Genomic DNA, 14,907 nt, shown 5'->3' with positions numbered 1-14,907 from the left:
GCTATTCAAACACATGAAATGGGACATAAGCAGAAATTGCGTGTTAAATTCGTAACGTTTTCCAGATAACTGGACGAATACATGTCGAAGTGAACCTGTTTTCTTTTTTCAAAGCCACTTTTCCCGACTTACCGAAAGTAGAGCCTCCTGGCCTTTTTGTTTTATTTCCTTTCAATTAATTTAGTCATGTTCAATTTTACATTTTAAAACCCCTTTGTGACTGTTAACAGCGATCAAGTTTGTTGCAATTAAAAGCAGATTCATGGGGCAGTTTGAAGAACTTAAACATGTTAAGGACTGTTTGAAGGAATGTTTTGTTCAGGACTTTTTTTCACATCACATTTTGATTAATTAAATAATTTCCAGTTCATGAAACTTTTTCTGAATTGTTTGACACTGAGTTGTAAGTTCATTTTCACTTTTCAGAGCACCTTTTAATCTAAGAGAATGTTTATAAAACATAAACTAACTGAACTTGTAGGACAGAGGAAATTACACACACAAACACCTCTAAACTTTATATTTCTTTGTATAAACAGTTTATCTATAAGCAATATCGAATTTTAAAAAGATAAGCAATAAAAAACTAAATTTGAATACTAGACTCCTCACTGTCCACTTTAGCTTGACCAAGGCCATTCATATATATATATATATATATATATATATATATATATATATATATATATATATATATATAGATAGATAGATAGATAGATAGATAGATAGATAGATAGACAGATAGGTGCAGGGTAATCTAACAAATAAATAAATAATGCCAACTTTGATCCTGCTTAGCTTTTCATCAATGCTGAAAAAATGTTATCCCCATCTTAGTCAACTGCACCCCCTGGTGGAGATAAATACACACAGCAGCTTGTTTATTTAGTCTTCCACTACTGTGCCTGTTCAGTGCCAGCTGTATTTGATCCACTTTGAATCATGTGTAGATTTCTGCATTATATAAAAAAAAAACATAAAACTACAGCAATGCTTTAGAGAGAAAATGAAAGACAACATGTGTAGAATAGAGACTTTACAGTAGGTATGGCTCAGCTTTGTCAACAGTGTTTCCATAAATGTTATTACACATATTATAAATTATGGACACTCTGTTCCTTTCTGAGCAGAGTTAATCAAAGACCACCATATGGAACAAAAAACAACCAACCTCAGAACACCTGATTATTGCATCTTTTATTCATTCAAGGTTTCAAAAACAATGTAAAAAGTAGCCCTTCCTTTAAACTCCAAAAACCTCCCACCACCCTCTGAACACCAGATGATTTGTGTCGACACAATGAAATAGACCAGCCCCAAGCCTACAGCCAGTCCCTACAGCGATCCCTCTCCAGGAAGAGGTCAGGTAGCCCTGTTATACTGACGTTCCGTCAGCAGGGGTCGCTGCCTTGTTGTCATCAGGCTTCATGGCTGGGAAGAGCAGTACCTCCTGTGAAACACGTACAATAACCAGGCCATTAGAGGGAAGATGAATGCTTTCAAAAGTCTCGTGGTTATATCAAATTATATAAAAAGATGTTGGGGTGTAGCAAATGGATTTCTCATATTTTATTATGAAACTGAAGGCTACTGTTTTTAACCCTTTGCGGTCCATTGTCGGACCCTGTCCGAAATCATCAAAAAACCGCAAAAAACGGGTTTCTAGTCGTTTTTTCTCCAGAAAAAGCTAAGAAAACCATTCAATGGCCGAGTGGGAGCGACAGAAGCCGAGACAAGCCGAAAAAAAAGAGAAAAAAAAGGGCGTATCTCATGAATAGTCATACCTGCCCCTGGCATCCCATATGGGCGGTCATAAGGAAACAAGCTGTCTGCTACTGCATCAGAGCACAGAGACTATCACGGACATTTCCAGAGCTTTTTTGAGATGTTATAGTAATAAAATAATGACTTGGATTGCATTATTGAGGAGTTTGGTGATAAAACGAGTGATCAGGAGATGATTGATCGGTATGTACGACTATTATTATTATTATTTATTTATTAGCATACGTGAAAGCTATAACGAACGAAAGGGTGGGGCGGGGCTGGAGATGCCTAGTGAGTGCTTTGTTGATATGCAGGGCCTTTTAAACCCGTTTGACTGTGAAAAAAAAATACTTTTAAACAGCGCGTCTAAAATTAACTGCGCGTGTGAAAATAAATTGGACCTGACGCGCCTGACGCGCACTTAATAAATGGACTGCAAAGGGTTAATGTATTTTTTACATCCCTATATTGGGACAAAATTCATAAAACCTAAAATATGGATCCCAGAACTAGTCAGATGGATTGTCATCCTCATAAAGAGATATAAAATTAAGAGACAAAGCACAACTTTAAAATGGCTGCAAGAAGGACTAACACACAGGAAAAGGATGTCGTTGGGAGTCACAGAGTGGGGTTACACAGTGTTCCTACCTTGATGTTGTTGGAGTCGGTGAGGAACATGGTGAGCCGGTCGATGCCCATGCCCCAGCCCGCGGTGGGGGGGAGCCCATATTCAAGGGCAGTGCAGAATGTCTCGTCAATGAACATGGCCTCAACATCACCCTCTGCCTTCGCCTGGAACACAAACACAGGACTGAGTGCTAGCAAGAGGATACAAAGCCAACATACTCAAACCAGTAAAGCTTCTTTACTTCTTTAGTACAGACATACACAAGTTTCTCCTTTTTTTCTGCTTGAATCAAAAAGATAAACACCATGTAAGTTTAAAAATAATATTTTTTGTGGACAGTAACTCCTCCCCTCCAGCAGGGGTCAGCACCCACCTTGGCCTGCTGCTCAAAGAGCTCCCTCTGCTTGATGGGGTCGTTCAGCTCAGTGTAGGCGTTGCAGATTTCCTTCTTCATTACAAAGAGCTCGAATCGTTCTGTCAGACCCTTCTGGGATCTGTGCCTGCGTGAAGAGAGCAACACAATTTGTTTGCATGTAGTTTTCTGGTAAGAAGTGACATAAAAAATCTAATGACGGCATTAACTTACTTTGACCTTGACGTAAAAATTAGCTAATTCACAAAGCTTTAGTTATTAGCTGGACAGAAGGGGACTTAATGATTAAGATTAGTCCTGTTGTAGTGTGACAGTGTGTTTTTTGGGGTTTTTTTTTTTTACATAACTAATAATATGGCACTTAAATTTCAAGAAGACATGGAGTGCTGCTCACCATTTGGCCAGAGGGCTCATGATTTGGGGGTGATCGCAGATGAAGGTGGGGTTGATGCAGGTCACCTCCAGGAAATCGCCAACCAGCTGGAAAAAAGAACAGAAAACAGGACTGTTAAATAATCCTGCGGTCTGGCTCTGGGGATGCAGTACGCAGCAAACACAGACGCGTGACAGTAAAATACAGGTAAAACTTTGTTGCTGCCTGTACCTTGTCGAGCAGACGGGCTGTGGTTCTGGGAGGTGGACACTCCACTCCTTTCTGAGCACAGAGTTCATCAAAGAACTTACGGGTCTCTGTGGGGTCAAGGAGAGGTCAGTCACACATTAAATAAACCCGATATAAAACGCATGTGGTCCGGTTCTATAATCACCATTTTTAACAAACCCTGATTACCAATGAGCCTGTGCCAAGTATTGGTGATAGGTCTAAACTGCCTACTTGTATGTGCAGTGAGGCATAGCTGTAGGAGCCAGCAACCAGCTTATACAACGTGATGCTCATAATAATACAATTCATATTATCCTACCAAAGTAGTGCAGAGATCACTGCCAAGTAGTTTGAGCAATTCCAGTTTTACTGTGAGCCTAGCCTGTTAGGACTGTTAAACTCCCAGTAAAACACGGAATAGTTGGGGCTCCCGAATGGCGCATCCAGTAAAGGCGCTCCGCGCGGAGTGCAGGATGTGCCCTATAGCCTGGAGATCACACGGTCACAGCCGACCGTGACTGGGAGTCCTAGGGGGCGGCGCACAATTGGCTGAGCGCAGCCCGGGTAGGGAGGGCTTAGGTCGACAGCTCACCGTTGGAGTTGTAAGTGTCGGGTGGGGGGAATTTGACCCCCAGCTCTTTCTCCAGGTCGTACACCATGCTGACCCGTCTGAAGGGAGGGGTGAAGTCGATCTCAAAGGCTGGCCCCTCTGGTCCCTCAGGGTGATACTGAACCTTGTACCCACCAGTGATGTGCTTCACCATGCCTGCAGGAGAGAGAAAAGCCTTACGCGCTGTTCAGATACCTCAGGAAGAATGTGATGGGCCTGCCAGACTGTTTATATAAGACAACACAATCATTAGTAACTGATACACCGTACTGAAGTACACATTAACTGAGATAACTATGTGGCTTTCACCTCTTGTAGGCCCAAGTTCAAAAACACTTAATTGAATTTAGACCACAAAGGACATTAACCACATCACAACTCCATCACACAATTTGCTGTAGACAGTGGTGACACAATTCGTTGTAGACAGTGGCGTCTGACACTATTTTCCTGCTCCTAATTACCAAGCCCCAGAATTAAAATATAAAACATTTTGAAAACAACAAGCAGCTGCGTTATCACAATACATAACTATAGTATTACGATACTTCTCATCTATACAAAATCATTCACAAAACCAATAGGGACAGTGCAACAAACACTGCTTCATCCCTGCAGAGGAAAGTAGAGAGGATTGCATCCCATTCAGTTGGCACTGACCTGACAGCAGCTTCTCTGTGATCTCCATGAGGTCGTGGTAATCAGCGTACGCCATGTAGAACTCGCAGGTTGTGAACTCAGGATTGTGGGTAAGGTCGATGCCCTCGTTTCTGAACTGCCGCCCGACCTCATACACACGGTCAATCCCTCCAACCACCAGCATCTGAGGACATGCAGAGCAGGGCAGGGGTTAGAGGGCAACGGTCTAAAAACACACTCCACTAGTAGCCACACCAAGACTTCATTACCAGAAGCTGAATGGAATAGCCCTAGCAATAGTTTTCTAGGTCTTAAAGCTGCGTCTCAGTTGTTTCGGGGAGTGACGTGAAATATTTCTTTTTGCTTGCTCCTGGCTCCACAGCCTGTGACTTCTGGTCCTACCTTGTGGTACAGCTCTGGTGCGATCCTCATGTACAGGTTCATGTCCAGGTCGTTGTGATAGGTGACGAAAGGTCGGGCCACAGCGCCCCCAGGGATCAGGTTCATCATGGGGGTCTCAATCTGTCAGGAACAAAAACAGGAGAACCCTTACTGCAGGGTACACACCTTTACCTGTCTTACATCAGCCTGCCTCATCCACAGCTTACACAACTTAATCACAGGATACTGTATACAGTGGATATTTCAAGTAGAAATCATAAAGAGCACTACCAAAGACGCTTTTTCTACCAGTCCCTAAAGTGTTAAGTTTGCAAGAAATGCATTCAATGACCTTTTCTCTTTTCCTTAGTGTCCTTATCTCAGTTCTGGAACTTTTTAATCTGAAGGAGCATTACTTAACCACTCCACTTTACATAATGGAAATAGATATGGCGATGTTCCATGTTTATGTATACTACTGTTTAGATTCAGTAACATGTTTGGGAATAAACACGAAGACAGTAACATATCTACATGAAGAGATTTGAATCAATCAGTGAGAAAAACATCCTATAAGCCTCAATTAAACCCTGTACTTCCCACTGGTTTTCCATTAATCAACTTAGCACGGTAAAACCTGAAAAACAGCAACCCCTGTTGGAACCGGTCTCACCTCCAGGAAGCCTTGGTGGTCCAGGAAGCTGCGCAGGTAGGTGATGATCTTGGCCCGAATGATGAATTTCTGCCTCACGTGATCATTAAGGATCAGGTCCAGATAGCGCTGCCGGAAACGGGTTTCCTGTGAGTGGAGAGGACAGGGGAAGGTTAAGAGGAGCGGGATTGGAGGGAAACAGGTAGTTCGGGTTGCCCGATCACTGGATGAAACGGGAGGACGGTTCGTTTCAACCAGCACATCATTCTCTCTCACCTTGTCCTTGAGTCCGAAGTGCAGGTGAGGCAGCATGTGCAGACAGGGTGACAGCAGGGTCATCTCCTTGGGGATGATGCTCAGCTCGCCCTTCTTTGTTTTCCCTGGGTTCCCGTGCACCCCGATGATGTCACCTCGCCGCAGCTTTGAGTTGATGCGAACAAACTCCTCCTCCGACTTGTAGTTCCTGCAATATAAGAACAGTCACATGTAGCTCCACTCCACAGGTAGAATGTGTATCCTGCCAGATGGTGCGTACCAGCTTCTGTAATTCTGTTTTCAGTCGTACCTGGAGTTGGCCATGACCTGCAGCTTGACCCCTTCACCTCGCAGGTCATAGAACAGCAGCTTCGCTCCCGAGGCACGCTTAGCGTGGACACGGCCTGGAGATCAGAGGACAAAGTCAAGAGTCCTGTCGAGAGCACCAAGCAGCTACTTTACACTGAACGATGAATACATGTGATTTATAGCTGATGAAACAGTCAGGCCTGCACCACACAGCTACTTCACACAGAATGATGAACACGTGATTTATAGTTGATGAAACAGTCAGGCCTGCACTCACTGCCTCCTTTTCAAACTGTAGCACATTATCGGTGCTTCTATATCTTTCTCTCAGCCACTGGCAGCCTCACTCTAACCAAAGCATACATTTAAAGTGCCTCATTCTACCTTACCGGACACATTTAGAATGACATCTGTCAGGTGGTCTCCCGGTTGCAGGTGACTGTATTTTTCAATGAACTCGCTCAGAGACAAGTCCACATGGTACTTGTGAGGATATGGATCCTCTGAGGTGCCCTTGAGGTCCTGGATTGCCTGGGTACGAATCTTAAAGTATTGCTGCAGAGAGACAATGACATTAGACCAGACACCCATCTTATATCTTATGCATTTCCACTGCCTGAAACCTATTCTGGAAATCACTCCCAACAGCACTGTGCTGATCCAAAGCTTGCCTTACCAGCTCTACATCTACTTGCAGAGACAGCGTATAAGCCATCGCTGTGCAAGTCAAGACAGCTACACCAGTGCTCAGAGCAGACAGAACTTTTAGCTGCTAAACTTACAAATGAAAACTTCATTTTATACTATAACTCAAGACCAGAGGGTCCTTAGTAGTGGTAGTATTAAAATCATGTTGCCCATCATTTGGTGCTTCCACCTGTCAAGCTGTATTGCTCTGCTGTTCCTCCAAACTCAAAGCTCTGGACTGCCCATCTATCCAGACAGACAAAACCCCTCCACTCACATTGGGGTCCAGCGTCTCATCCTCTGCTCCGTATAGATTCTGATCTCCCGTCTCTCCTGTTTTCTTATTTTGCTCAATGAGTTCTTTGACTCGAGCCTCCTTCTCTGCAGCCTTCTTCTCAGCCTTCATCTGCCGCTTCAGCTCACTGGAGGAGAGAGAGTGAGAGACAGAGAGGGGGGGGGGGGGGGGGGAGGTTAGGAAAAGATGACATACTTACTGGTTCACTTTAACACTGAGAATTGAACTGTAGCCCTGTAGACTACATTTTTAAGTATCCACTATTAAATTAATTAAACAATTTGACTGTTTAAAAACTAGAAAGGGACAACATTGCATTTGTCGTTACTTGCAACCAAGTTGTTTCTCGACCCTTTAGGTCAATGACATACTTCAGTAAGGCATTTTAACAAGCTTTAAAATAATTGTCATGTAACTAGAACATCTAGGTCACGATAAAGGGGTCATCACTTCCAGACACATTCTCACCATGTCGGAGGCATGAGATACACAGCTCATCTTGTAACATGCACACTATCCTAGAATATTTTCAGAAATTTACGACACTTAAAATATATGCGACAAATCTCAATCTGGGTCAGTCAAGAAACGGTGGGGACTTTGTTCAGCGAAGCTTGTGCTGTGACTCCAAAATGCACCCTCAAAACGCCAGTATAGGTTCATTACCAGACATTTTTTATTTCTTGTTGGTTAAACAACTTTAAAATATATGTACACATATAGAAGGATGGTATAAAATTCTTTATTCATGGTAAGCAGATTAAGCCTGTAAAACGTCAACTGTTTACAATAGGGATTCTGTGGGTTATTTTACATAAAAAAGTGGCTTGCTTTTTTAAGGGGAAAGAGTTGTATGTTGGCAGACTGCTGAACAGATCTCAAAGTTACAGTGAATGCAGTCAGTTTGACTGCCGAGGATGAGAAAAGGTTGGTTGTTTTCTCAGAAATAAAGGAGAGGACACCAACCTTTTGTCACCTCGCCAGCGATTCCCCACATACTGCGCCCTTTGACCCCTGACCCCAAACATTTGGATAAACTGCTGCCTGGCAGCTCCAACCACAGAGAGCATGCTGAACACAAGAGTGCTTACTCCCTTTACAGGTTGGACCTGGAGAGATAGAGACACACAGTCAGCACAGCGCCCCCTGCAGGGAGGTGGGAGACAGAGCCTCATGAAAACGGTGTTATGTGGCATGATACTGTAACTGGAGGAATTAGACGTATTCTTCTCTTCCACTGTGCTCAGACACTTTCTTGTTGAGCACCTTGCTCATTGAGCCCATAATCAAATCTAATAGAACAGACCTGAATTTACACTTCATATGGACTTTCTTCAAAATTACTGGGTTGGTTTGTTCACTCTGGCGCCTGGATATCCTATTACACCATTTTTTACATTTGGCAGAAAGCTTGATTTGCGTATGGAATGCAGGCCTGGCTGTGACTTTGGGGTTTGGCTGCATTACAGTACAACAATATTCTTTTGAATTCAAACATCTAGGAGTTTATTTTCTGTGCTGCCAAAGTGAAAAACAAAAGTGAAGTGGAAAACATCTATGTAGCTACCACTAGACAATAATGTCAAAATGTCACGTGACTGCTATTTCTTGTTACACAATAGTTCCAGATTATTGTCATTCTGGTCTGTTGTCCATCTTGCAGCTGTGTGCTCTAAAATTAGCCACAGGAAGATGACACCATTCAGTGTTCAGGCATCCGCCGCCAGGGTGGAACAACGTGTATTGTCAAAACTATAGTGTGAAAACGGAAGCCTAATTCCTGTATCAAATATTTTAATAAGTTTCGACAGAATACCTGTGTTCAAATTCAATACCACCGCGAGCCGGCATAGTCCCTCATTCAGCCCCATCCAGAACTAAGCGTGCTTCCACTACTAAGCCGCCTGCGATCTGTGGTCTTTCTTTCCCATTTAAAACTAGTTACTATTTTGATTAGTGTATCGCAGTGTCGATAGGTTATTGTAGTTTTGTTTCATCTTATGACTTATTTTATTCACGTACATATCTGAACAAAACTAACTACTCCTATCACCGACCGATCAGGGACATATGCACTTCGCGATAGGAACTGTGAAGATGAAGAACAGCATATCCCAACATTCACAGCGCGTTCCTGATGTAACATTTCGGCAACTTCATAACATGCAATTCATTCAAATGTTACACAGACTGGAAAACCAACCCGTATCTGCTTTCCAAATGGTAATAGAAACATGTATCGTATATAATAGAAAAGAGAGAATCGCCACGTTTACTTTTTGCTGAGTTTGTTTTCTCCGTCGACCACAGCCGCATCCGCCATCTTCTGTACGGGGTAAGGCGTAAAGTCTGGTTTCCGGGTAGATTTGAAAGTGACGTTAACAAGGCGGGGCTAGTCCCTCTGAAACGGCACGACTTTGTTCTCGACATGGGAGCAGACTGAAAAACTGGACTAACCTGTTCTTTTTTGATGCTTCTCTGATTTGTTCCACAGCACAATCTCGATATTTCTTTGTTATCTCGTTCTTTAGTTATTGGTTATGTTCAGTTAAACATAGACCTGTTTGCATTCCCTAAAAACGTAGAATACATTGTAGGGACAAAAGCTTCCATACTTTAAGCAATTGGATACAAAATAATAATAATAATAATAATAATAATAATAATAATAATAATAATAATAATAATAATAATAATAATAATAAAGTTAAATAAAAACAACCGCATTATAATGCTTTAGGGAATAATAATGTTAACTGCAGCCGTTTGAGTAAATATGATTGGTAAAATTATACATTATTCCACTTTAACCACTAGAGGGAGGCAGTCACAATACAATGCGAACTCTCGGTGCAAAATGGCTTCGGAACCACAGCGAGATATTTTAATTTGGTGTGTCTGCAAGGTAATAGTGATAAAAGACTTGAAGATGTGATGCTCTTAATTACATTACTAGCTTTGAAAACATCATCAGTCTCTTCTCTGGGTAGAAGGAGAAATGTAATGAAATTGGGTGTTATTGTTAAGACATATACTGAAATATTAATGACACTTCCTAATCTGAAGTTAAACAATTGTTGACAGTTTTTGCACTTCCCCAAATCTCAACAGCCAACTATTTAATAATAACTATACAGTGAAATATTATTATTTATTCATCTTTGCAGCATACTTTTCTATTTCAAGCTGGACAAACAACAAGTAATGCATTTTAAAATATTGACATTGCACATTTTTATTAAATGCACGTGGGATTTTGCAGTGGGGAGAACATTCTTCACCAAGATTACATTCCTTAAGGAAATCCTGTCAAAGTGCTAATGCTTCCAATGTTAACTATGCAATTAGATTTGTATGTGTAAAGCACAAAGAGTAATGGGCAGCAATACAAACAAGTGAGCACCCAAGATGTATCTTTATTTTACCATATGAATCCACAATGAAGGGCAAATTGTAATGTGAATGGCACACCAATGCAATGTTTCTATTTGCACCGAGACCCGATTTCATATTGATCCAATAGCATCTGCAGTCTGCCATCCAATCCTGCCTGTACTGTATGCATCACATTTTGTAGAATTCCCCCATTTATACCACCAATAATTACACGCTAGTATATAACAAACAGTCTTCAGTTGTGGCTCCCTGTATACGCCTTGCTCTTATTGTATTACTTGTATTGTAACACTTGAAATGTATTTGCTTACGATTGTAAGTCGCCCTGGATAAGGGTGTCTGCTAAGAAATAAATAATAATAATAATAATAATAATACGCCATGTACTTTGATATGTAGCCCCTCGGATTGGACACTCACTGGGTGGCATATTCCATCAAAGAGTTCTAGTTGGGGATGAGAATTCCAGTTCCATTTCATTGCTGCCAATAGAAACAAACAGGATTGATTTTTTTTTTTTTTAATCAGAATCCGGATCATAATTTTTACTGGTAGCACTTGGAGGAACATCAAACGAGTCAAACAATATATAAAGGGAAATAGCAGGAGGATACATTTAGCTATTTAATCTGTTTGAGTATGTGCAGGCAATACAATATACTCCGCAAATTCTAAAATTAATTATACCATTTATTTTCTTCTTACTAAATGCTTTAACAATGTCTGTGGTAGTGTGTTCAGTTTCAGTGTTGGACAGTCTACTTGCAAGTAAGAAGTTATTTATATGTATAAACAGACAATGCTATAATAGTATGTGTAGTATTGTGGGCAGTGTTGGAATTATGCACTTAAAGTAAATGTTAAAATTTGACATGCTTAATTTTACGAAATAGGCAGCAGCCTTGATTAGCTGATGTCTTCCAATGACTTGTGTACAGATGCACAGTAAGCAATGAGGCTGGCCAAATGAACAGAAGCAGCTTTGGTGTAACCTTGAAATCATTTTAAAAAAAGGTCTTGACTTTTTCCAATAAGAACAAACGTGGTACAAAGTAAAGTCAGTTAACAAACAAAAAGTCAGACAGACAAAAGTATGAAAACTCGAGTAAAAGTAAAGTAAAACTTGAAAACTATTTTATTGATAGATAGCAGCAAGTTTACAGAAATATAATTGCAAGAGTATACAAACGCCCTGACAAAAGCAAAATAATTTTTTTTCATTTCATATTTAAAAGTTGTTCACATGGTAGCTAAAAACATGTACGCAAACTGCACTCCCCTAAGTCAGTGCTATATGTCAACTACTGAAACCATATACAGATTACAAAACCCAGCACTCACTTCACATCGAAACAGGACAGATAAAAAGGGAAACTCAGTGAAGATTTAAATTGAGTGAATATATATATATATATATATATATATATATATATATATATATATATATATATATATATATATATATATATATAATTCTCAAATTACATTAAATTACTTCTGAAGAAAGATGAAAAGAGCCCAATATACATTTTTTTTCTTTATCATGCAGAACAGCAGAACAAATACAAAAAAAAAATTTAAAAAAAAGAAAAAAAAAGTAGCAGCCCTTCCAGGCACATCACAACACAAAAATAACAAAGTTATTTATTAATTATAAAAACACATTGGGGATAGATTTAACCAAGCTGCACTGAAGTTAAACTAAAGTAAGGATTACACTTTACTTTTTTGGTCTGACCTACCATAACCTACAAAAAACCACCACCAAAAACACACAAACAGCTGAAATTATACTCTATGTGTTTACTGTGTTGGTATAAAAAAAAAACAAGTTAAACTTCTTTGGGAGAGAAAAAAACAAATAAACAAAATGGAGGTCAAATTTTTTCATGAGATTTTGTGCCCAATTTTGTTTCGTCAATTCTGTTGGCCCCGGAAATATAACAGCAGAATCTAAGTTCAGTTTTAGGAAGTTTTGTCAACATTTAATGTGTGGTAACAAACAATTAAAAGACCCTTTGTGCAAGTTCATATTCATGAGGTGTTTTTCCATTTTTTTTTTTCTTTCTAATTTGGACTTCACATACAAACACCAGTAAGGTGAACATTCTAACTGTTGCAAATAGAGGGAACTGGATTTCACAAACCGTACCTCACTTCAAATAACACCTGCTTGTCTCCATGGGGACCCACAGGCAATACAAATAAATAGAATATAAGCCCTCCAATACATTCTTGTAAATAAAACCGGATTTGCCCAAACAAGACAAGACAGAGAATATTAATGCACAGTACAAGATATAGCGTTTAGAAAGAGATATCAGCTGAAAATTCAGCTAATTATAAAATATTTAACAGACAACTCTTCATTGCAGTGCACACTGCAGCTTTGCCATCTAGGTCCCTTTTTAAATAGATCTTCGAGTGTATAACACTGAGAAGTACAGTTGCATTCAGACTGTATGGCCCTCAACAATAACCTTAAACAAAACTTCAAAATAACATTACTCGTATGTTTAAAATGTATATAAAAAAAAAAGTAAGTTATACAATTTACCCACTGAACTTCCGCTTTTATCATATAGAGAAACTCAGAACCAGCTCTGGTGTTCATTTGCAGCCTTCACTAGATCCAGCTTGGCCTGGTGCAGAAAGGGGTGTACGCTAGATAGCTACTCGAAGAATCTGGTTGGGGAGCTTTTGAAAAAAGTCTGACAAGTACAAATTACAAGTCAATGACCTTTTTAAAAAGAAAAGTTGTAGGGGCTGCTGTCACTTTCAACACCCACCTACCTGTATAGTTTGTTGCCCAACCCTGAAAGTGATATCTCTGTTTTTGGTCGTAACAAGCCAACGCTCAGATGACCACAATTTAGAAGCAAACATCCCCATCAGCCACAAAACTGGCTGTGTGGTGGGATGGAATTTAAAAGGTTGAGGGGTAAAAAAGTCTTAACTGCTAAAAACACACAGATTGGCGCTTTGTGAGAAGAGCAACAGCACTGCCCTTTCAGAGAGGGGGTAGAGCCACTCTACAAACATACAATCACACAGCATCAGGAGAAAACAAGGTATAAAATGACTGCTGTCAGAATGTGTTCACAAAAGCCAGAGGCTGGTTTTCCTTATAATGATCTTTAATACACTAAACCCCTGCCATAAATCTGCAAGGAACTGAAAAACAGGTTACACAATCAACCAAACATGTGATTAAAAGAGAAACAAAAAGTTAAAGTTGATATTCAGAAATTTACACATATATAATGTCACTCTACTCAAATCAGTACAATACTCTAATTTCATTCATATATATATATATATATATATATATATATATATATATATATATATAAGAAAAAAGTATCTGGTATTGGTTCAAACAACGTGAAAGTATGAAAATATGATAAATATATATATACAGTAAACAAGGGGAGGGATATCCATATTACAATTAAAAAGACTGGAATAATTTCTAAAAATATTACCATAAATAGCTGACTAACAAATTTATGGAAAGGTTAATAGGTAGATACAGGGTCACAAAGTAAAGCATTATAAAGTGCAGAAGATATGTCAAAAGTATTTTACAAACTGTTTTCTGTTTTTAAGTATCTTCTTAAAAAAAAAAAAGAAAATAAAGTAATGCTATACAAACAGTTTTACTGCACATTTATTCATTTGTAGTTAGGAAAAATAAAAGGTCAGCTGAAACGGAGAAAAATAATGTAGCTCTCAGAACTGATGAAAATCTGCACAATTCTGCAGAGCTTATGAATAATTTAGATTCACTCCCAAAAGTGGAAATACTTTACAAAATCAGAACATTTGTATACTTTGCACTATGTACACATATTTATGTGTTGAGATATTTCAGAAGTTTAACAAACTTGAGATCAGCTACATGATATGCTTTCTCTATAGCGACAGCTGAATAGCAAAGCTACGCTGGAATAATCCTGACAACTGTGGGTAATCGTTCAGAAATTATATTTTTGTACACGGTCACAAGTTTGCCTAATACCCCCCAAAAAATAGCTCTACTCATAGATGGTGAGATATAAAATCACATTTAAAAAATGGATGCAAAAACAATGCACTTCTGAGATCTTGATGCCAAGTATTCCTTCATGGGGACCCTCTTGGTAAGCATATCCCACTTTCAGCTTCTTTACAGTGCTGAGTAAAAACAAATAAATCTTCCCATCTGTCTCCAAGCTGGGTTTCTCACAGGTCCTAGAGGCAAGCAGAGATGGTGTTCATGAGGATGGTCTGTAAGAAAACAGGTGCTGCACTTGGGGTTATAGATCT

At 39.6% G+C, this 14,907-nt stretch overlaps 2 protein-coding genes across 7 annotated transcripts in view; both read right to left on the bottom strand.

Moving 5' to 3' along the window:
* Window positions 1-1,180: 1,180 nt before the first annotated feature.
* Window positions 1,181-9,598, bottom strand: LOC117424200 (lysine--tRNA ligase-like). Of its 2 annotated transcripts, none has more exons than XM_034040351.3 (14): window positions 9,480-9,598; window positions 7,186-7,330; window positions 6,611-6,776; window positions 6,223-6,316; window positions 5,934-6,120; window positions 5,679-5,804; window positions 5,027-5,146; window positions 4,646-4,808; window positions 3,968-4,141; window positions 3,376-3,461; window positions 3,166-3,251; window positions 2,772-2,898; window positions 2,419-2,562; window positions 1,181-1,450 (listed from the first exon to the last, which is right to left on the bottom strand). In XM_034040351.3, exons 1-14 carry the CDS (start codon window positions 9,524-9,526, stop codon window positions 1,376-1,378), a joined length of 1,740 nt encoding a protein of 579 aa, XP_033896242.2. In that variant the 5' UTR covers window positions 9,527-9,598; the 3' UTR covers window positions 1,181-1,375. The 2 variants fall into 2 exon arrangements, with proteins under 2 accessions (XP_033896242.2, XP_058848655.1); XM_058992672.1 differs by lacking the exon at window positions 9,480-9,598 and adding an exon at window positions 8,170-8,288.
* A 4,344-nt stretch (window positions 9,599-13,942) lies between these two features.
* Window positions 13,943-14,907, bottom strand: part of LOC117424492 (nuclear factor of activated T-cells 5) — a 48,472-nt gene continuing 47,507 nt past the window's right edge. For 4 of the 5 annotated variants that reach the window (XM_058992667.1, XM_058992670.1, XM_058992669.1 and 1 more), the window contains one exon: window positions 13,944-14,832. The gene's annotated coding sequence lies outside the window, so the exon portion shown is untranslated. Of the gene's footprint in view, window positions 14,833-14,907 lie in introns of all 5 variants that reach the window. The other variant, XM_058992668.1, reaches the window with a different exon arrangement.

The sequence above is a fragment of the Acipenser ruthenus genome, chromosome 19 (genome assembly GCF_902713425.1).
Source record: "Acipenser ruthenus chromosome 19, fAciRut3.2 maternal haplotype, whole genome shotgun sequence".
NCBI classification, from domain to species: domain Eukaryota; kingdom Metazoa; phylum Chordata; class Actinopteri; order Acipenseriformes; family Acipenseridae; genus Acipenser; species Acipenser ruthenus.
Note: the sequence above shows the minus strand (reverse complement) of the source record. Positions and strands in the feature narration are given on the sequence as shown.